The sequence below is a fragment of the Aphidius gifuensis genome, linkage group LG2, assembly GCF_014905175.1.
Source record: "Aphidius gifuensis isolate YNYX2018 linkage group LG2, ASM1490517v1, whole genome shotgun sequence".
Taxonomy (NCBI): Eukaryota; Metazoa; Arthropoda; class Insecta; order Hymenoptera; family Braconidae; genus Aphidius; species Aphidius gifuensis.
The window spans coordinates 6,478,225-6,503,036 of NC_057789.1; the positions used below are offsets into that span (position 1 = coordinate 6,478,225).

Genomic DNA, 24,812 nt, shown 5'->3' on the forward strand with positions numbered 1-24,812 from the left:
CATTTATTTTATCAATTTGAGTCGTCATTATCCGGCTTTATATTTAAGTTGATAATAAAAATAAAATAGTTTTAATAATAATAAAAGAAAAATATTAAGAGAAGAAAAAAATAAATTATTATTGTTGCAACTGAAAAGGTCGTAGGGTTTTTTTTTCATATAATAAAATGATTTTACAGTGTTGGAGAAGAATGAAAAAAAAAAATGTATATGTATAGTAAGAGCTGCCATTTCGGAAAATTATCCACGAGACAAGTATCTCGGAAACGGATGGCTGAAAGCGAATAAACCACAAGAGCTGTCCTATCTACTCTAGGAAAAAATAAAAAATAAAAAAAATATGAACTCTAGTCATCGTTGTCTGCACTTTGTATTTTTAATATTTTTTTTTTTTTTATATTTTTGCTTAGGACTCTAAGAATGTCGCTCAAGTAGTCCTTATTTTTTTTTTTTTATTCTTAAGTACTTGGTTTGTAAATTGTTAGATTTTTCCTGTCGCCTTTTCTTGTTTGTTTTTTATTTTTTTTTTTACGCTCTAGTAGTATACATAAATATGTGAAATACCTATTGTTATATACCGTCAAGTGTTGAACTGACAAAAACAAAATATAAAAGAAAAAAAAATTACGGTTGAAATTTTTGTCCTTATTATCAGCTGAAAATTGAAAATTTTCAACATGTCGATGAGATTCTATGCATTGTCTATACAAAGCAAATATTAGGAATGGGAAATTATTGATCGATATTTCTAATAGTTGAATATTTCAAACTAAGTTTTTCATGTTGTGTAAACTTTGCAAGTTGATCTTTAGAAAAGTTATAAGCAAAGTCTAAGAAGTTCAAAATTTTGTTATTACATTTACTAACTAATTTAATGCCACGAAAAAAAAAAATAAATAAATAAAAATAATTAGCCAGTAGATTTTTTGAAATTGTACTTTGAAAATTCATACTGTTTGTTGTTTACTAACTACCATTGTAAAAAAAAATAAACGGTAGTTAATGTAAAGTCAAGATTGAACCAACGGATTTTTCTATTATTCAAGCAATTTATTTTTTTTTTGTTTCAGATAGCTATAGAGAGACAATCGACTGAGCAATTGAAAGAAATAAAAAACGTCCTTTTGTTTTGACTGAGTAAGTAAATACATTTATAAATAAATAAAAAATAATTTTAAAAAATTAAACATTTCAACAAAGATGCACAGAGTAAACTTAATGATGATGAAAAATATAAGTAATAATAATAAAAGACAAAAAACACAATACTATATTTAAAAAACTCTATAAAAAAAAAAAAAACAATAATAATTTCAAGAATTAGAAGTAACATTTGTTGTATAAATTTATCGTACAAAGTTTTCTCTGTTTATATCTTGTGAGAAAGTAGTTGGTACAAGAGTTTGTATTCTGATTAATACACAACTTCGGCACTTGTGCGATTCTGAGAAAAGTGAAAAGCTCTTATTTTTTTTATTTTTTCTGTGTACATGATATACTTGTACATACTTGTGTTGGTAAGCTTCGTTCAAAAGCCCTTTTCGTTGTTTATCACAAGCCAAAAGGACAAGTTTTCTTCTTCACTATATATATCTTATATATTATTTTGACTCTCTGTTTTTCCCGTGTATATTTCATCTATATATATATATAGACGGTATATAATTATCATAATTAAAAAGATAAAATAAAAATCTTAAAATAAATTTAAGTCTTGCATGAATAATAAATTTTTACAAAACAATTGTAAACTATTATTATTATAATTTAATATTGATTTTAAACTGATGTCGACACATAATACATATAACAATAATTATTTGATAATAATTTCAATTGTTTTGTGATGAAATATATGATCAATATATCTATTTTTGTTGTGTATTATATTATAATAGTACAAACTTTTGCCAACAATTTCTCTGAACCTTGTCAAGGTACATTTTATGAAAATTTAATTGAGTTTTCGATGAATTTTGAGAATTTCGATGGATATAAATCAGATGTGTGTATGAAAGAGAAAGAGACAATAGAATCAGTTAAAGAATGAGTGGAAATATCTATGGATGCATCTTGAATATGGTATGCTTTACTGTGGATGCTTGCAAATACAATATGTTGTTATGTATTGTGTCGACACGATCAATGCTTGCAGGACACAAAATGAACAAAATTATATATATGTATATTTATTTATACTCAGTGTAGTTTCATGTACTAAAATTTACGTTTGCGACAGATGCTGAATAAATAGATAGTTAAATATTTTAATGACAAAAAAAAAAGTACTTAAATATTATTATATATTTCGCTTAGAGTAGTGTCCAATTAAATGAATGACAGTGAGAAGCTCTTATGAGACAATTTTAATAATTCCAATTTTTTTCTTTTTCATTTTATGAAACCCTTTTTTTTTTTATGTATAATGGTGGCATTTATTTTTTATTGTTAATTTCCAATTTTCTACTCTTAAAGTTTATTACTTTCAACTGAATAAAAAAAGAATAGTTTCGATTTTTTTTTTACTGTTCTTTGCATAATTTTGATATTTTTTTTTATATGTATAAATAACATTTTTATTGGTAATTTTATTGAAAATTGTTATTGGCAATTTTACTGAAATTCTATTTACTTAAAAATTTAATTAAAATAAACATGAAACATGTCGATATGGAATGGTATTTTTTCTATATATATAATATTATAAATAATAATAATATTTGTAGTTTATTTTAGAATTTCATATTTAGTTGATTTATTTTAGTTGGTTGTTATAAATTTCGTCCCTTTTTGTGGTCAATTTTAGCCTTTGAATATTCTCATTGAAAAGTCATTGAGAGAAACTGAGACTCAATAAAGTTATTCAAGACAAAGGAGTTATGAATTGGAAAATTGATCGAATCATATTTCAATGATGTATATAAATTGTTTGTGTTTATTTTATCCTGAGGGTTTCTGAGACTCTCAAAGCTAACTCAACATTTTCTAGTAATGAAATAATTAAAATATAAACATGATATTTCTGTTATATTAATAATTATTATTATTTCTTTAGCATCATTCAATTTATTTATATTTTTTATTAACAAACACACTATGTATAGAAAAAAAAAAAATATACATATATACTCGGAATACAGTGAAGTTTGAATTGTGTAATTTTGTTTAAAATACAAGCACTAACAATCATTCAAAATACCGCATGTTTTCATAAAATATATCGAGAGAATGAGTATAAAATGATAAAACAGGAGAGTAAAATATTATTCAACTTGTAACTCGGAATAATTAAAAACATAACATAAAATGATGTATTCTATTTTGCATACTCTTTTGAGTTTTTTTTTTTTTCTCTTATTTTATTCAAATTTCAAAAGTTTCAAAATTTACGTATAAACATGCAAATAATTGAAAATATATATTATAATTTTACATAAATAACAAAACAAGTACTTATTCATATATTTGTGTGTTGTTGTTGACAGATGGATAATATTTTTGATGATTAAACTTACTTTTCCAAAGTTTGAAAGACCACCAATTTGAGGCACTTGACCAGGTTCATCTGCTGTGCTGCAGTCTGCCCTACCGAACCAACAGGTAAGTAACTCAATAGCAACAATTCTGTACATTATTTGGATAAAGGGATCATGTTTAAATAGGCTATATATCAGGGCTATATATAATCATAATATATTTATATGATAATTATAATCATGTATGCATTTGGTAATCCCAATATCGTGCGACGACGGTTTGGCTCAACATTTTGTATATTATAAAGAAAATTATATATCGTGAGTTGTATACATAATGCACGCTAAAAGAGACTCTAATGGATAACGTTTGCATCAATAATGTTATTTATGCTAGTTATATACATCATGGTGTACGATTAGGTTTATCTTATTTCCATAAATTTTAAATATATACTGAGACTTTAGTTGAGTAGTATTTACAAAAGTCTACCGGCCTCAACCTTCATAATTTATGCTTTTAATTAATTTTGTATTTTGTCACCTCGAAATAGTGCTTTGCTTTTATAGTATAATTATATTATGACGAGTGTTTGCATATACATTGAAGTTTGTTTTAACAGAACTTTAGTAAGATCCTCAATTGCTTTAAAATAAATATATAAATACAAAAGTTTATAATTATTTTTTATATTTGTATTTCAACCGTTGACTCTTGACCACAAATGAATTGATATTTCAATTTTATTAAAAAATGTAAATTTCGAAAAAATATCTCTTGAAATAATTTAAAAAAAAAAGGGTTATTCGATATATATTAATTATTCATTTTAATCAATAATTGAAAGTTCAGTAACGTTTCGTTGGAATATTTGAATTTCTCGGAAAAATTTGTTATTAAAAATAAACTGAATTAATTTGTTTTTATAACGAAAGATTAATAATTAATATCAAAATATGCGACATGATTTTATTTAAATAAATAATAAATAATTTACGAAATTTAAACAACTTATTTATTTATTTAACAAAAAACATTTTGGTTGGAAATTTAAAATACAGATAATATTCAGAGGGCTTTGTTGTATACTCACAAATTTTTAGAATTTTCTAGCTTTGCATTTGTCGTTAAATAAATAAATAAAAAAATAGAAAAATATTCGTTCGTCCATGGGCTGTATTTCCAGAGACTGCTACTCTATTTATTTATTTAACAACAAACGTTTCGGTTGAAAATTTAAAATAGGGATAATATTCAGGGGGTTCACAAATATTCACAAATTTTTTAGCTTTGCGTTTGTTGTTAAATAAATAAATAAGAAAATAGAAAGATACATTCGTTTAGAAATAAAAAAGTTAATTAAAAAAAAAAAATTTCAAAGACTGATATTTGAGGTTGAATTTTCATTATCGATATGCTTATCAAAATCAGCACGTGCATCATAAAATAATTGACATATATATTCCCGGTTGTAATGCGACATGTATTATATATATTGACATATTGTTCAGTATTCTACGTTGGCTGGTTTTAGCTTGTCGTAATCTAATCCGACTAACGAGATCGAACACAAACTACATGCAATCATCAAGTAATGATAATACCAGTGATAACACACGCTTGCTCATCAATTGGATTATTACCGTAGCCGCACATGCTCAACATGGTTCGTTATTCGGATTACACATGTGATACAACCTAAATATATTTTTCAATATATTTTTATTTTTTTTTTAAACACGATATTATTTATTAAATTACCAATTATTATTAATACGTGACATATGCTTTATAGTATTATTTTATTATCCACAAGTTATCATGCAGCTTTTTTATTTTATCCTGGCATTTTAAAAATTTTTATATACATTTTAAAATTCAATATTAGTTTAATAGAATTTTCATTCATTTATTTTAATTAAATTTTTTCAAATTTATATATTTTATTAAAAAAAATATTATCACAATATAAAACAAAAAAGCTTGAAAATTGTGTTGAGAAATTTACAAGAAATATGACGATAAAATATATTAACAAAATATTAAATTATTTTTTATTTTCAATTTAACTTAATATTAAAATGATAATAATAATTAAATTCTATTTGGAAACTCACCAAGGTGTATTGCATGTGTGAGTTAGTGTTAAATATCTTGCACCCAATTCGTAGAGCATTCTCAATACAGCAAGACTTGTTCCAACAGCATGACCACCCTCAACACCGATAAGACTTGCTAATCTACCATCTTTATGTGCTTGTTCAATACCTACAATAATCAACAATCAGATATCAATTGATTAGTCTAATTTATTTTTATTATTAGCATATGCTGATGTATGCTTATATATAAATTATAATAAAAAAAATCATGGTCTAGATATAATATATCTTTACAATAAAAATCATCAATTTTTATTGTAAAGATATAAAATTTCTTCATTATTTGCTAACAAGTATATACAACTGGTTGAAAATGTATTTTTGTTATTCTTCGTTATATCCTAAATAAATATAAAAATACTATATGATAGTACATGCCTGCACACACAACTGAAATTGTGATTGCATTTGTAGCAAATAGGGTCTGTTATTATTCCAACTGTGTCGTCTTTATGTCCATTGACGAGATAAAAGGGAGTTGGGGTTTGCTTGTCTAATCAAGGCAACTCTAAAACTTGAAAATATAAAAAATAAATAAAAGTTTTTAAATAAAATTTCATGTAGACTATTATCATATACCACATTGAATATAATGTGGATAATTAGTCATTACTCACATCTGTTAATTATAATTAATTCAGTTGAAGTTATATAAATAATTAAATTTTTTTTATATATTAGTTAAATTAAAATCTTATGAACTAATTTGACTTTTTTGATGAGTTAAATTTCTCAAGTATATATGCGCAGAGATTAAATTTTAATATGTCGGCAATTAGTATACCTTTATATATATAATTCGCATGAGAATAGTAAATATAATACAAGCAAAAGTCACTTGAAAAATCAAGTTTCTCTGTGGGTTGATGTTAATAAATATATATGTGATTGTGACTTGTATACGACAAGGGGTCGTTGTCGTCGGAATTTTGAAGAGAATTAATGAATGGTGTTACCGGTTAAGGACCTTGTCTAACACCCTGGACAATTGCCAGTTGGGTCACGGGCCAAAATGTATATACACTCAAATTTGTTCATTGGGTTTGGCACGAAATAGGAAATTTGAACAAATCATTAATGCATTTTAAGAGTAACAAGTTAACACACAAATTTTCAACAATGAGAAATTGAATAATAGTTTGAAAAAAAAGGGAGTTGAAAATGTTTACCTGTAAACATGGAATATAATTATTATCAATTTTTAATTTTTTTTTTTATTACGTGCGGCATTTTGTGAGGACCTTTATGATTGCAAACAACATTAAAAATTCCCATATAGCTAGAACCCTTTTTTTTTTTTGATTATGCATTGATTAAACTATTATAATTTTATTAAATTATCATAGATTTTTTTTATATGAGCTACCTAAAGCCCAGAGCCTTGATTAATGTTGAAAAAATTTTTTTTGCAATAATGCATCGTTAGATATTTTAAAAAAAAATCAGGCAAATAGAAATGAGTCTCAACTATCATGAAAAAAATTCCCATCGTGATTTAAGCATTATTTAATAATAAAAAAAAAAAAAAAAAAATTAAACTCATTTTCAATAATGTAGACAAGTGAAAACAATTGATTTTTTTTTTTGACTAAATATTTTTTTTTATTACGATAAAATGAAAAAATCTATGACTAAAATTCACTGACATTTAATTAACTGAATAAGTCAATATATAAATAACGGAATAAATAAATAATTAAAAATAAATACATGATGGAAATAATTGAAATTGAAAATAATACTGTATATATCTATATTCGAGAATTGTTGTATTTTTGGACATTTGCCAAAATTTAAAACCTCTGGCCAATGTTTAACCCAATGATGTGTTTTGTGCTTTTTCATCATCTTTCTATATATCTGGACGTTTTAGTGTGGCAAACGTTTATTAAAATTGCATTGTTCTGTCGATCTGTTGTGCGTATTTTACGAGTCCCACGAGAAATTACTGAACCTGATACTAATTTTATAAGAGGTATATATATGGCTCTTTTGGTAGCCTGCTTGCTCTCGCTCATCAGTTAGACTAGCTATCATACATTAGTTCATATTGTCGTGGTTAACCATCTAGTCCATATTGTATATATATCAGTTAATGTATATATATACACTGAATGTAGAAAGATGTTGTACCGAGATCAATTTGCAATCATGTGCATCGAAGCATATGGGCGCCAGCAATTTACTGCTCAAGTCAAGCGAATATTCCAGTTTTGACCTCAAATCATGGGCATTGATTGTTTTTTCATTTTTTTTTTTCTATTATTTTTCTAGTTTATATATATTTTTTTCTCAAATATATATTATTAAATTTGACAAGTCTAGCTTTGATTTAAAATAATTTAAAATAAAAAAATAATATTGATATTTACCTTCAGCAGTCGTTACGAGAATCATATTTTGTGAATGTTTATTGACCAAACGACGAATTAAATCTATTTGTTCTAAAGCCAATTGTACCGAGTCAAGATGTTGTGATGAGCATGGTACATACGCCGACCAAAACTGCAAAACAAAAAGACATATTTTAATTAAAGTCATATGCACTTTATATCATTAAATATACAAATTAAAAAATTTATTAAAAACAATTTTAATGAAGGTGAGAGAAAATAAAAAAAGAGGTAGTTAAAATTTGAAATATGATATTTTTTTTTGACATATATTTGACATATGTTGTGTGTTGCATGTTCAGCATAGATGATGTTGCACGTTAAATTTTATTTATTTACGTGACATAACACAAACAAATATATGCTTTGCCATGTTGTTATGTGTTGTTGACATACATCACATTTATTGTGTATAATACAATTTTTTTTTTATATATCTATTCATATATATAAATGTATCATGCACGTTAGTTCTAAAAGTAGAAACCTTTCTCACGTTCACCATAGAGACTTCGTATTTAACAGAAGCACGCAAAGAAGCAAAATTTATGATTACTTCGTGCGCATGCATTTGGTTTTTAGATGGTGGAAATCGCATTTCGTCGTGTTACGAACGAAAGGTACTTTTTAATATTTTATCTAGATTTTTTTTTAAAACTATTACATTGAATTGCATTGTAATTTTACTATATATTCAGTGAAAATCGAGTTTTTATCATACTTTGAAATTCATCTTGATTTATGAAAACATTTTAGAACAATGAAAATTTTTAAAACTTAAGTTTACAATTTGCCAAAACGTTAGTAGATTTTTTTTATATACCTTCATAGCTTTTATAATAAAAATTGCAAATTTTTTTTGCTGTTGTATTTATAAAATAATTATGACAAACTTTTATTTTTTTTTTTTTAAATTAATTTATACAACTTACGGGTCTTGTCAAGTTTATAATATTTTTTTTTTTCTTTTTTCTACATCACTAATCTCGAGTAACCATAATTCATAAAAAAATTTTTTTCTAAAAAATTAATGTTTTAAAAAAAACTTTGATTATAAAGAATTCATTTTTTGAACAAGTTTAAATTTTGAGGCAACAGACTAACAAAGTGAGGACAGTAGAGTGTAAAGCGTGAAAAAAGTCTTGCATCAACTTTCGATCTTGTTCACGCTAGAAGAAACTATTTCCTGTTCCACCTCAAGGTCCCAGACGAAGCTTAATTATACTTGGGATTAATAGTGACAGTGACAAATAACTCCTCGAGGTACCATTGCATGCCCTGATATATGAGTCAAGTTCGTTGTAGTTTTTTATTTTATTTTTTTTTTTATTATCATCTTTTTTTGTACATCTTTCTTTAAAATTATCTTCTCGTAAATTCTTCTTTTTCTGTCATGAGCCACGTATTACATTGGCAATGAAATGAAAAAAAAAAATAAAAAAAAAAAATAAAAATCATAGACTAGTCAACAAGATAAATCCTTGAAAATTGACTGCACAGCCAATTTGGTTTTGTTCTTTTCTATTACATAGCTCTATACATAATTTTTTCTTATTTTTATTCAAGTCAAAGTAGACACTCGATCACATTTATACAAGACTTAACGACATTTGTGAAAAATATTTCTATGTCATTTTTTTTTTTTTTTTTATTTTTCTTCACGTATTTTTCACCCTCGCTTTTCGTGTCACGTATATAAATGCAAAAGTCTATTTTATTTATTTTTTTTTTTATTTTTCTTATCGGTTTTTCGTCGACCGATGGACATGATTTTATATATACCCAAGTTCAATTTCTCAACGTCTGTTTGTTTGACATACAAACACTGTATTTTATGTATTTTCTAAATCATTTTTTTGGTGACTTATAATCTATTGCTTATTGTGAAAGTTAAATAGCAAAAATAGTTGCATTATTTTTTAAAAGCTCAAGTATGCAGTTACATACTTTTGAACAATCATAGATCTACTTGCATGTATGTTGTATATGCGCTCAAACAACAAAAGTATTAATATTAATGATTTTAGTGTCGTGAGGGCAAAGTGAGTGTGGCTTTTACAATAATGAGTAAAATGGCATTCATACATGTATTTTATGCATGCATTATTTTGGTTGCGTGTATTTTATATTGTCGTGGTTTGTTTTGCTCAACAATTTAACCACTGGAAAAATATTTTGTCGACCGCACTCTTAACAATGCCTAAATACATGCATGTAACATCATTTAATGACTTTATATGTTTGCTCCATTTGCAAATATGACACACTAACAGTTCTATATTTTTTATTTTTAAAATAATCGTGTAATTTTATTTTTTTTTTTTATGTCAAATATACGTGTTTAATATTAGCACAAAAAAATTTAATTTGTATCATTGATTGTTTAAAGAAAAAAAAACAATTACATCTTTAAAATTCTTTCAAAGTTTTTTTAATCTATCAATAAGGCTTATTCTTGATCCTAATACTGTGGAATTTTTTTTTTTTTTTTTATTTTAAAAAAGAATAAAAGAGAAAAAAAATTCAGGTACATTTCGAAGAGAATCAGTGAAATATTTTGAGGTATTTTACAACAGAAGTAAGCATTTTTCGCACGTATCGGTGTGTGTCGATGTGTATTTTTGTGTGTATAAGGTACTTCTGGCAATCGTTAGAAGTGAAGAAGATTTAAAGAGCAGACTACTCGACGTCGGAAGCACTCACGGGCCAGATAAATATCTCCCTAGTGGAGGGTGAACTCCAATTTTAACGTCGGAAGCTTCTAAACTTTGTTAGAAAACTTTTTAAAAATTTGAGAAAAAAAAAATTAGTTTAAATTGAAAAAAAAAAAAAAAACGAAAAATATTCATATGGTAAACAGACGTAGTTTTATCTTAATATAATTTTTATTAAATTGAACTGAATTCATCGACAAATGTTATCGGCAATGTGCATTGATAAGTTTTATAGAATATAGCCCATAAAAATGAAATGATGCTTTAGCCAGAGCATTTTGATTTTGTATTGATCAAAAATGTACTTTCTCTGTTCATCCATTGTGAAGAGATATAATTGTTCCATCTGGCAAGTTGAAAATCACTAACAGATGGTAATTAAGAAATCAAATTTGCAGTTTGAAAGGGTAGAGAAGTGGAAGTAAGATGATAAGAAGTGATTATCCTATCTTCTATATTGCATATGCTATTGCTATTGTAATGAGTACCATCCGACCGATTATCATTTATGTTCAATTTTCATATCAATAATATCAATTGGTTTTATTAAACATACCTGGGCTGCTACCATTCCCTCCTTCAGTCTTCTCAAATCCGTGTGGCTCCAGACTGTATTAGACCATGGATGACTCTCTCGAAGATCATCAAATCGAAAGTCACGCAATTGATTTTTTAAAAATTTTCGAATATTCCAAGGTAGATCGTTGTGTCTAAAAATAAAATTAAAAATAATAAATAATTAATTTAAGTTAATGCATAGGTATAGATATTTTTCAAAAAAATCAGGCAAATAGAAATAGCTTTGAAATATTTTGAAAAAAATTCCCATCATGGTCCAAACATTATTTAGTGATAAAAAAAATCAAAACCTATTTTCATGGTGATATAAAAAAAAAATTCTCCTAGTTCAGGGTTATCATAATACATGAGCTGAAAAAATTATAAAAAAAAAAATTTAACAAACTTTTAAATTAGACTAGGGTGCTACATAGCATAGTCAAAACTTTGAGTCTTGATTTTGTTGTTAAATACTAATACAGTAATACTCAATTTATATACACACAGTGAGTAAACGTATTTGGCTTTTATGCTAACAACATGCAAATTTAATTCTTGTATGTAAATTTATAAATACGCATAAGACATATAATTTACAAAAATTAATAACTACAATGCGTTTGCATTGTGAGCACATCAGTTAGTGATCAAAATCGTGAGACTAATTTGCTACTTCAATTTATGTTATGCATACATGTAAAATACTTGAATAAACTTTTTTCAACACATTTTAAACTCAGAGTTTTAACTCAACAGGTTCGTAAATGGTTTTTTTTGTTAACATAACTTGTATGCATTGAACATGCAATTTGCCTTGTAGTGATCAGGATAATTAATTAAGCCATACAATCAGATTGAATGTACGATAATATATATACTATCAGGAACTATCGAACTGTCAAGTCCATTTTTCAAGCTTAATAAACATATTGATTTTGTGTATATAATGTAATTTGTTATAATTATTTATGTAAATTATTTTGAATTTTAATATTTCATTCTTTACTTTTGTTTATCCAATTTTTTTTTTTCCTCTTTTACAATTATCCCCTTTAGTCTAGAGTATCATTTGTTGAAATTGTTTGTTGAACAATGTCAAAGTGAATATAAAGCTTTTGTCCACTCATAGCTTAGATATTTGAATGTACACATATCGTATTGCAGATCTGAATTAAATGAAACTTTATTTTTAGTATACTTCAGAATCTTTTTTTTTTTTGATCCATAGAAACCACTGAATTTTATTCCTCATTATTTCGTAAAAGTCCATGTAATTTCAAATCGTAATCCTCTCGTCTTTAGCTCTTTATTCTATATGTTTTTTTTTTTTTATTTGACTGCTCTTTGTAGTTTAAAAAAATTATTAATACTCTCAATCTCATGTGGTCATTTTAAAACACTTGTCGCTCTTTGTTAAATTGAATTTATTTCTTTACAAAAAAAACCTTTACAATTTTCATGAATTTATGAATCACTTGAATTTTTTCTCATGTCAATCGATGATTGCCTGAATCGAAATATAAAAATTTATTGTATACATAGCATCATATATGTATAATTGAAAAAGTGTGATTATGTGGTGACCTGCAATATGGAATAGTGCTTTCTGCGCTTGACCGTTATATGAATACATATAATAGTACATATGCAACGTCAAAGTGGCTCCAATTGAAAGCTTCGTTGATGATGCACTTTTCCTCTAATATGTTTATGCACGATAGCGATTTTTATATTAATATTTCCTTTTACATATTCATATTACGTGTAATGTATCGCTTATATATACATATGTATATTTAAGTTGGTATATATCAGAGTATGCTCGGAATAAATGTAAATCGCCATATACATATCAAGTTGATTTTCAAATGGTTAAATCACTCATATAGCTATTTTTATTTTTTTAAAAATTACATGTTGGGTTTTTAATTAAATATAAATTAATATCCACAGTAGAAATACATAAATATTTTATTTTATTTAATAAAAAGAATTATATTATTTTATAATTTAATTTAATTTTCATATAATTCTACTTGACGTTTGATTTTAACATTTTCATTAATTTAAAATTTTTTAACTTTAATTTAGTGATATTTATATGAAGGGTATGCCTTTGATTTTATGTGGTCTTTCAAAAAATATTAAATTTAAAAACTCTTTAATAGCCAAAGTAAATAAAAGTATTAGTCGATAAATTTTTCGAAATGAAATATAATGTCATAAAAATTGACTTGAATGCTTTTTCTTTTGTTCTTATATAAATAGTGATTGAACTGTTTAAGTTAAAAGAATGGGCGTATAATTGTATATGATCGTAAAGTATTATCTTTGTTTAAAAGTCTGAAATTACGATGGGCAAATAAATCATTCATATATATTTATGGATATTGTTATAAATTTTTTTATGGATGAAAAAATATATTGGGTGAATCATACCGTATGTTTCAATTGCAATGTATTTTATAAAAGCTAAATATAATAGGGAAAATCGGATTTTCATGAGAATGGAAAAAAAAAAAAAAATTATCCTTCGTTATATATTACATAAATAGTTATCCTATTTTTTCTTTTTTTCTTTTAATTACATCATATTGAAACGATAATTAAATTTATTCATTAATTGACTTTTTTTTTTTTTTTTTGAATATTTTAAATTTTGTAATTATTGATATTTATTTTTATTATGTCATGTAAATTTTTCGCTATTTATTTAAAATTTTTAAAATGCAAATGAAGATAAATCATTCGTTTTCCAACTGTTGTCACTCCATGTTGGAAAAAAAAAAAAAGTTTGTTACACCATAGTGACGTATAGAAAAAAAGAGAAAAATAATGACTAGCATTTCAATTTCGATTACAAAATTGAAAATAAAAATGGCAAAAAACGAAAAAATTTCTAACAAAAAAAAATAAAAAAAGCTGAAAACAATGTTCAGCGACATAACAATTTAGTAACTGCTATAAAAAAAAATAAAATAAAAGGGTTTTGTACTGGCGGATTATTGTTGTTATTTTCTTTTCTTTTTTATTTTATTTTGGGAAAACATAAATGTACACTGATGCGTAAAAAGAATGGTGGGACAATTTTCGTGAAACTGTCGAAGATGTGACATTGAGCCTCGAGAGTTGATTGTATTACATATATATATGTATATTGTTAGAAATCCTCTGGGATTTTCGATGACGTTACTGAAAGAGGACACAATTTACCAGGACAAAGGACGAATCTCTGTCTAGTGATCCGGTAACATATTGGTACAGAGCGGACTCTGATGCCAGTATACAACTTTATATATATTATATGTACATGTAATACATACAAATATATATATAGAAACAAATACCAACATCACACGTTCATGAATAAAATTGCCAGAACTCATTCATGCATATGAATAAAAAAAAATAAAAATAAAATAAAAAATGAAGGTGCGTGAAATAGAAAAAAATAAATGAAATTTTCTCTCGCTTTTGTGGAAAATATATATGTATATTTTCTTTGTAAGCCACAAAATGCTGAGTATGATGCTTTTAAAATTAAATTCGATTGAACGGTAAAAAAAAATAAATAGTAATAGTAAAGCTTTTTGATATAAGATACGACAAGCGTACGCGCCTTATCAAGTTTTTCATTATCATAAACGATATTTTCCGGCAAGCTCATATTGTGCTTTATATATATATACAAAAAAAAAAAGATAAAGAAGCAACGGACACTGTGATAGTTTAACTTTAAAATGAACAAAACGAAGAGTTTGAAAAAAAAAAAAAAAATGAATAAATGAAAAAAATAATAAAAAACTAAGAAAGTGATATGTGTGTGATAACCAGTGTGCCCACTTGCACCAACTTTATTTGCAATATATATATATTTGTTTTTTTTTTGCTTCTATATATACACGTGAACGTTATAGTTTTTTCGACAATGACTTTTTTAGTTTTTTATTATACATTGTATATTATATACGACAAAAAGTTTTCGACCATTAAAGTAAAAATGAAAAATTTGATGAGATAAAAATGAAAAAAGAAAAAAAAAGATTTAATTATTTTTTTTATATAGTGAATTATAGCCTAAAAATAAATATCAATTTTTAATGAATTAACATATACATATATAAATTCAATATAATTGCTTTGATGAAAAAAAAAATATATAAAATTTATTTTTAAAAAATGCAATTATTTTAGTAATTAAAAAGGCAATTAAATTGTATAATTTTATCATAAAATCAATTAATTATTAAAATGATAAAATATATAATTTGTTTACCCATCTATGAGTGGAACATCTCGAAGTATTCTGCGGGCAGCAGCAAGACGATCGCCAGCATGAGCAGCCAAAAGTATTCTTGTCAAAAGCTGACCCAGCACCATCACACCCATCACCATCCTCATCCTCCACCTGGCTGGGCCCGCAGCCTTTTTTAACTGATAATGTCCTCATGCCATACCCCGATAAATCCGACAACAAATTCTTCTTACTTAAACTTTCATCATACCACTTAACTTAATGGACTATCATATTTTATTATTTTTATAATTTTTTATCAAATTAATTCAAGCACAGTTTAATTAAAAAATTTTAATATAATTTATTCAATAATAATATCAATAATGACACTTGATATTTTAAATATAATAAATTTCTTTTCATACATTTTTTTAAAATTTTATTTTATCATGTCAAGTTTTTTTTTTATGGTTAAAAAATATAATATGATTAAAAGTTGGATTAACAGTTTTTAAGTAAATAATGACGAGCTTTCATGTGCAAGTATATAACATTGACACTCCAATAGATGACACTTGCTGATCACTTTGATCAAGTTCTTACAAATTTCAGTGTCAAGTACACTTTTGACTTTATTTATATAATTGATCACCAATCTACTATTACACCCTAGAGTTTGAGAATCTACACTTTGTGTGATCGGTTTGTTATTTGTTTTATTCACTATATTCTGCACAGTGGTTTATTTTTATTTTTTTTTCACACACTGTGACCATAAAAAGTCTCATGGGTATCGTTATAAAGGTCAGACAAAAAACCAAAAACATCCTGTGAACATTTTTACTTCACAATGATTAATTAACTCATCTTGATAAATCAGTTTTTTTTTTTTTTTGTGTGTGGTATGAGAATTCTTGAGATATGAAAATATAAAAAAATTTTTTCATTATAAACTTGGAATAAAAAAAGGATAAAAATATTAAGGCTGCCAAGTAACTATTAAACCATAAAATTTATTTTATATATATACCTTGTAGTCATCCACTATGTATTTAAATTACTTGTAAAACTTTAGTTTGATCTTGGACGATTTAAAAAAAAAAAGTACATTAATAAATTGAAAGAGTTGCTGCTCTGTATTAATATTGCATAAATTTGTATAAATTTTTTAGTGCAACATGGTTTTTCGTTTAGACTAAAATTGCATATCAGTGTCTGATAAAAAATTTATATATTTTGTTTAAATCGATACAATTAATTGTATTCACATGTAGAATATTGCATGAAGAAATAAATATATAAATTTCAACACTATTCGATTTATCTATATTTATGACGCGTCTACAGGGAAAAATATTTCCATAGTTTAGTTGGATCTTGCACTTTTTGGCAGCCTTATGCTATCAAAGTATAATATAATTTTACATATAGTTATTCGCAGCAATGTATATATCTGACGAAGGAATATTGAGGTTTAGAAAATAAGAGATGAAAACCGTTTTCCAAATTCGATTTTTAAACGAAAAAAAAAATAGAAAAAAGTGAAGAAAGAGAAATAAAAAAAAAGAAAAAGGGATGATGCCTGGTTTATCGAATTTTACCGCTACTCCCTGAGGTATATTTTCGTATGCAGAACGCAGTCGTAAAGGTATTCTTGTGACTTTTTTGTATATATATCGTTCTCTTTTACCCCTAAAGCAAGGACCTCGTCTCGTTGCTGTTGGATTTTGAATTATTCAGTACTCTCTATCCATGACGAAGAATGTTTTCGTTCGAATTTTTTTGTTTTCTTCATTTTCATATACATTTATTTATTTATTTATATTTTTTCTTTTATTTCTTTTTTTTTTTACTTTCTCAAGTGGGGCAAAAAAGTTGGCCCACAGCAAGAAACCAAAAGACTTGTTTTACCATAATCCTTCACAACATATTCTTCGCGTATACTTGAAGAATTCTTTTCTTTTTTTTTTTTTTTTTCTTTTAAAAGTATGTAAGGTTTATTGTTTGTTAAAGCTTTTTAATACTCTATTTTTATAGCTCTTGTAATTTTTATTAATATATGGGGATTAAGACAAAAATAAAATTTTAATTTTTATATAGTTTAGAATATTATTTACGAATACAATTACATTTTTTAGTTATACTCATGTGACCAAAATTTATTTAAACACATTGCACGATATAATTTTTCATTTTTTTTTTTTTTTTTTGTATAACTCTGATAATTATTAAATTTTTATTAATACATGTATATTGTATATATTATATTTGATTAATTTATTTGTTTCCAATTTGCTTGCTGATTTCAATTATAAACGATACATATACAAAAAAGCAATCAAGCATTTTCCACTCGAGGATTAAAATGAATGAATTTTGTCGCATTGAATAATCCGTTGGAAATTAATTTTTATTTGTTTTTTTTTTATTTACCACTTTATTTTTATTTTATTCGATGCAAATAAAATTTTTTTAAATATAATATAAATTATATTAAAACAAAATTAATATGTATAGATAATTTTTTTTTTACGTTTTAAATTTTTTGATATGTGAATATGTAAATTTAATTTGTTGATTTTATAAAATTTCTATCGTTTTAATTGACGATATAATAATTAGTGTGAACAAACGTGAGACTGCGCGTATTTAACATTATACAGTTCAAGCCAAAATGAACATCAACGTACAATATTCGCGGTTTGGCATTCAGAACCCAACTGAAGGATATGTCGATGGTTTATCAGAGCAATAGTTGCGCGCTTGCGTGAAAACGAGATGCTCGACAAATCTCTTTTACATTTTACTTTTAGCCACACGGACATACTACACTATTCAGCTTGTATCACCTGTTTTTTTTTTTTTCTTAACTTCTGTATTTCTGCAAATTTTCGTTTGTTTTTTTTCCTACTCTTCTTATATATACTTTTATTATCCATTTTTTTTATCTTTCGTACCTCCCATCTTACTGATGAAGAGAAGGTGCGCGCATCGTAACATGACGTGCAAAAACTCGTAAAACTTTTGTCTTCACTTGAAAATTTTTATCATCTATCAAATTTTTCTATAAATTATGGATTCTGTTTTAAACGAAAAATGCATTTTTTATAAAAATAAAATCAAGGAAAATATAAATATATAAGTAAACGCACTTTTGTTATAGTGTTTTTTTAAAAAAATATTTTTTTCATGCATCCTTGTATTTTTTTCACCTAATATTATTATCATTATTATTATTATTAGTATTGATATATAAATCTGATCAGTACTGACTTTCGTTAATAAGATTATTTCTGTATAGAGCTAGTTTGAAAAGGCACATAGAAAAGCTTCAGACTTTCTTGTAATCAGATTTTCCAAGGCGTTAAATTTGACCACATTGTCATTATATACATATATATATATTTATTTTATATAAAGTTGAATTCACATATAAATTGAAGCAACGAAAATGTTTGCTCAAGACGAATCTAACTTGATGCCACGGGTCAATAAACAAGATATCAGACATGTTTTATCGATTGCATTTTTTAAAAGCACAGAAAAAATTTTATATATAACTTGAATTTTTTTATTTTTTCACAATTTAAATATGAATATTATTGTTTTTTATTAATTAATAATTTATAAATTTAATAATTTATTAAATAGTGGAGATATATATATATTCAAGTAAATATTAGAATATTAATTTATATAATTTATATGATAGTTATTTTACTCGATAAGTATATGTATTGTATAATTTTATGACTTTACGAGAATGTATTCAAGTATTTGTCTTTAGAAAATATCAAGTTACATCCATACAGTAAATTTATAAAAAAAGTTTTATGCAAATACGTGCACACCTATAATATTATTGAATAATAAAAATAACAAGTAATGTATAAGCAGGTGGTACATGTTGTCATCATATTGTTGGTCTATAAAAATATTCATATATATTTTCTCCACACCATCAATTTAATATGCTCATAATCCATATTTATAAATTTCCATTACAAATATTTACATAATCAAAAAAATTTAAATATAAATTTGCCCCTTCACATTATATTTTATAATAATGAATTTATATAAATGAAATATAAATAGCTTATTTTAAATTCAGTTAATTATTAATAAGTAATTTAAATATTATTTGTAAACATGAAAAGTATGAAATTTTTTTAAATTCATTATTTATAATTTTAAATGAAAAAAAATAATTAATTAATCATTTGTATGCATAGTTTTTTTTAAAATAATACATAATTTAGTGATGAAAAATTTTTGTATTAATATGGGCAAATTTTATTTGTCTAGCCGGGTAGAAATTCAAAGCCAATCTGTTGTCGGATTCCAAACATGAATCGATGTTGAAAACTGAGCTCTAATATACAGTTTAAAATGTTGAAAAATTATTTAAAATAAAATTAACTTTAATTTTTATATAATTGTATTTTTTTGGTAAATTATTTAATTTATTTTTTTATTTATTTTTGCAGATTATATATAAATTTCATAGGGGGGCAAGTCAACGACTTCAGTTGAGAATCTTCATCTTCAAAATTAATGGTGAGTTTAAAAATTTATTTTATCTATTTTATTTTGACTTTCTAATGATCAAATTCATTAAAAGTATTTTTTATCACATTTTTAAGTCATTTTAACTTGCGTTCAGTTATGCGTGTGTGGCTTTAAGCTTGATTATCGACGTGAATCGAGATTAAAGCTTAAAAGTTTTTACTAATTTAAAACTGGGTATTATTTTGAATTCACTCGTATAATTACTAGTTAAATTACAATTCTAATCGTATAATATCTTTAAATGCCATATTTACCATACATAAAAACTACACTTTTTATTTAACTTACAACATTTAGTTTTTGTCACAATTTTTTCTTCTTTTTTTCTACATTTTTTTTCCACTTTTTTTCTATCCTCAATATATATACTTATTTTACGATAAAGTACATCAATTTTTCTTTTTATTTTTCTACTATCTTTCAGTCGTAGTAAAAAATGGAATAGAAAAAAAAGGGACAAGAAAAATAGAAAAAAAAAAAAAAATCGAGAATTACCGAGAGAATAGAGAGAAAACATTTTTCTATGCGATTATTTGTTGTTTTCACACTTATATAGGTATTTTATTTTTTTTATTCCTCGAAAAAGTATAATTTAATTGGATAGAGAGGAAATATGAAAAAGAAAAAAAAAAAAAAATAGGATAAGTACCCACTGAACATTGCTTAAACAAGCCAATGAATTCTGATAAACCTTTTATCATTTTTTTTTTTTATCTCTCTATAGCTCTGTGCCATTGACTTTAATTTTCATTGCTACTGCAGCATTGATAATTATGACAAAAAGTATTTTAAAATCGACTAAATTAACGTATAAAATTTGGTCCAAGCAAGTATTGTTATTTTTGTTAATTTATTTTTATGAAATTTTTTTTTTTTTGATGAAGCTTTGTTTTGGCTCTTATTTAACTGAAGAAAAAAAAATATAACGAAAGTGTAATTGTAACTCTGGTGATTCACTATATCTTGATAAATAATTAATTATAATTTTATGATAATTCAAAAGTTCAAAATGAAAATTATATTATTCTTACTGAAAAGTGCATTGTAATTTACAGAAGAAAAGTAGCTAAAATAAATATAATTAACATTTCCGAGTGTATACTAAATAATATTTGAAGAAAATATATATATAAATTTAAATATCAAGTTATGTCTTCATCTTGCTTGTGTTGAGACAAACTTTAACAAAAGGATAAAACTTTCACTTTCATAAATTACTCTATAACCATGCGCATTTCAAAATAATGACATTTCCGAGTTTCAACGGGATAATTTTATTAGCCACTTGCGCCTTGTATCACTAACCAACAGCGCATTATAATTATGTACTTAAGCTGAGTCGAATCGAGCTCGGTTAAATTTACCCTTGGTTAAGTATTGAGATTATTTTTACTTAAATTTAACTTATATAAATTAACATAATGTCACGTACTTGATGCATTTAAATTTGAAAAAAAATCCATGTTATTTTACACATAAAAGCACAGTGTCATAGATATATTTTAATTTTTTTACAGAAAATCCCATATTGTTTTTAGTAATCAAATAATAATAAAATAGTTTTTGTGTACATGATTTTTGTAGATTTTATTTTATAATAATAACAGCTTTAATTACATTATCATTATAATATTATATGAGTGATCAAAACTGCTTATCAGTAGCTGTAAATTACATTAGACTTTTGAAAATAATTATACAGCAACAATTGGTAATCTCTCTTGTGCTGAGGCTCCATGTTTTTGGATATCGAGTAGACCAATTTCATCGTTGGCTTGAACAACTGGGTTACCAGGAAAACTAAATGCCTCACGATTTTCTGTTGCATCAAAATTATATCCACCTTCATTAAAATCATGTTCTTCATGTTCCTCGTGTTCGCCATATCCTTTATGATGATGGTCATGTTTGTGTCCGTGATGCTCTTCATGGCCATGCTTGTGATCTTCATGATGCTTATGATGGTGACCATGATGATGACCGTGTTCATGTTCCTTGAATAATATAAATATTATTTGAAATATTCAATGATCAAAAATATTGATAATTAATAATGATACCTCTTTGTGTTTGTGATCATGGCCATGCTTGTGATGGTGACCATGATGATGCTTGTGATGATGATCCTGGAGTTTAAAAAAAAATAAAAATAATATTTTCAAAATAAATAAGATGCTCTCTATTTAAAACTTGACTTGAATAATATTGACACTTACTTCTTTGTGTTCTTGTTTGTGTTCGTGTTTGTGCTCGTGCTTGTGTTCGTGTCCTTCTTTGTGATGATGATCCTAAAAAAATTATAAGAAAATTTATAAATGTGATAAAAGCTAGTTTTTAAATATTTAAAATAAAAAAAACAAACTTCTTTGTGTTTATGGCCGTGATGATGATGATGACTTTCAACCTGTAAAGTATTTAAAATTTTATTTTTCATTTTGCTTATAATAGATGACCAATTATTATAAAATATATGTAATTTTAACAAACCTCTTTGTGTGAATGATGATGGTGATGTTCGTTAACATGATGATGTTCATGATGGTGGTGATGTTCATTGTGATGACTGTGTTTGTGATGATGATGATGCTCGCCATGATGCTTATGCTCTTCATGATGTTGATGATGTGAATGATGTTCGTGTCCATGTTTGTGATGATGCCCCTTGTTTTTATGGATAAAAATTAATTTCAATATACTTTTTCGATTTATAAATATATTCTTACCTCTTTGTGCTCATGTCCGTGATGATGATCATGCTTGTGGTCATGTTTATGATCAATAACTTTACAAATTTATTTTGTGTTCTTCGTGATGAGCATGCTTATGATCTTGATGATGTTCATGCTTATGTTCGTGACCATGTTTATGATGATGACCCTTGAAAACAAAAAAAAAAAAAAAAAATATTAAAAACAACAGTTAAATAAACAATATTGGTAAATTTTCTTTATCATTTGATTGACAAACTTCTTTATGCTCATGTCCATGATGATGACCATGTTTATGACCGTGATAGCTATGATGATGACCGTCACGTTGATAAGGTCCATTGTATCTTCCCGCTTCAAGAAAATCAATACGATCTGATGCTTCAGCTGCTACTGTTTCAAGTTTAACAGGAACAGCTGGAAATTTATCATTAGGAATATTATTTTTTTTCACTTGTCTCAATGAAGAAAACTCTTGTGCAAGAAGATTCACTTCTGCTAATGGTTTCTGCTTTGGAGTTTTATTAGCCTGCAAAAAAAAAAAAAAAAATGATAATTTATGCTTTAAATTGTAACTTTCTATTTTATTTTTTTTATTTCTTTGGTACTTTTCAGTTTGCTACTTACAGTTTTATCAATAATCATTCGAGCAGTATTAATATCTCTTGGTACTCTTCTCAAAATATTATTTCCCGATGATTGGTCAAATTGTAAAGCAATTTTTTGATTATGATTTCTCGTTCGTGGATCTTGGTATTCTGCATCAGCAGTTCCAACCGCAAATCCAACGAGAATTAGGATCCACGTCTAGAAAAAAAAAGAAAAAAAAAAACAATCAAGAAAAATGATATTATTAATAAAAAAAAAAAAGAAAATTATTTTAATGTATAACTAAGTATGCAACAGTGTCCAAATTATCTTGTGGGAGGAATTAATGCTTGCTTTTTCGGTTTAAAACTCGAGAGAAATCGACTCGATGAATTCATCTCTGTACGTTCAACCAGAAGAACAAGATAATATCCACTAAATCGCTGGGGATTCACCTATTATCACGTTAACCAACCTCTCTCTCCCTCTTTCTCCCGCCCCCCTTTTTTAACCCTTCATTTCTCGCTTTTCTTGTCACAATGAAATAACTCGCATTGGCTTGCCGATAATAACAGAAAGTCTGAACAGAAAATGGTTTTGGTTAGTTGGATTGACTCAGCAATTCTATTCCCTTAGTCATGGTTTGTAATTCGATGTGTGAAATAATATGATAATAATTGTTATCATAATACACAAATTGGTAACTTTGAAACATGTCTGATATGTGTATTCAACTGTTAACGTTTATAAATCCAATAACTTTATAGAAAATAATTTTAATCAATGATATCGTTTCTCTCCTATTATATTTACACGAATATTCAAACTTTTTTTTTTATTTAATATTTCTAGTTAGTTATTATTTTTTAAATCTTTTATAATACGAGCAATACTATTTTATATTTTTAATTAACACTAAGTACAAAAAAAGTTAAATAAAAATTGCAAACTATTTTAATATAAAAGTGATGATTATATTTAAGCTTTTTGTTTGTTTGTTTTTTGTTTTTTTTTTTTTTTTTTACCGTGGACATCATTGTATCGTATTTCAGAAACGACCAACAGATAACTGAATTTAAAATATCATTGTGCATTGTCCTTTTATACTAGCCCCCCAAGATTTATCAGTGACTTCGGTACTAAGCGCTAAAGTCGTTTACGATTCTACAAAATGTTTTAATTGTCGTCGTAATACGCGGTGAACCGTGAAGTAAGAATCCAACAGGAACTTGGTCAATTGCAAAGCCAGTATAATAATGCAAAACATAAGGATTGTAGATTTTTTTGGAATTTCATAAACTCTATTAGTCATAAAAATTTACGATGCGAACATTTTTAAAATACAGCATCCAGTAGCTCGTGAACAATTTTTTAACTCTCAATCTTGAAATTAAATCATCGGC

General features: G+C 25.7%; 2 protein-coding genes and 1 long non-coding RNA gene across 6 annotated transcripts in view; 1 reads left to right on the plus strand and 2 right to left on the minus strand.

Moving 5' to 3' along the window:
- Positions 1–18,263, minus strand: part of LOC122848728 (dipeptidase 1) — a 34,456-nt gene extending 16,193 nt beyond the window's left edge. Inside the window, exons 1-6 of one of the 4 annotated variants that reach the window (XM_044146990.1) lie at positions 16,572–17,437; positions 15,581–16,454; positions 11,303–11,456; positions 8,012–8,144; positions 5,595–5,745; positions 3,516–3,585 (exon numbers count right to left, since the gene is read on the minus strand). In XM_044146990.1, the coding sequence (XP_044002925.1) occupies positions 3,516–3,585; positions 5,595–5,745; positions 8,012–8,144; positions 11,303–11,456; positions 15,581–15,705 (633 nt within the window). In that variant the 5' untranslated portion in view covers positions 15,706–16,454; positions 16,572–17,437. Of the gene's footprint in view, positions 1–3,515; positions 3,586–5,594; positions 5,746–8,011; positions 8,145–11,302; positions 11,457–15,580; positions 16,455–16,571; positions 17,438–18,074 lie in introns of those variants that run through there. The other 3 variants (XM_044146991.1, XM_044146992.1, XM_044146993.1) reach the window with 3 other exon arrangements.
- LOC122848730 overlaps positions 1–20,105 on the plus strand; it is a 39,399-nt gene extending 19,294 nt beyond the window's left edge. Inside the window, exons 3-5 of the long non-coding RNA XR_006373481.1 lie at positions 1,071–1,137; positions 3,486–3,600; positions 20,032–20,105. This is a non-coding gene — a long non-coding RNA (uncharacterized LOC122848730). The remainder of the gene's footprint in view (positions 1–1,070; positions 1,138–3,485; positions 3,601–20,031) is intronic.
- A 1,702-nt stretch (positions 20,106–21,807) lies between these two features.
- On the minus strand, positions 21,808–24,466 carry LOC122849426 (histidine-rich glycoprotein-like). Its single transcript, XM_044148124.1, has 9 exons — positions 24,435–24,466; positions 23,449–23,628; positions 23,081–23,350; positions 22,902–22,990; positions 22,601–22,808; positions 22,476–22,517; positions 22,330–22,401; positions 22,174–22,239; positions 21,808–22,107 (listed from the first exon to the last, which is right to left on the minus strand). Exons 1-9 carry the CDS (start codon positions 24,444–24,446, stop codon positions 21,808–21,810), a joined length of 1,239 nt encoding a protein of 412 aa, XP_044004059.1. The 5' UTR covers positions 24,447–24,466.
- Between the last annotated feature and the right edge of the window lie 346 nt (positions 24,467–24,812).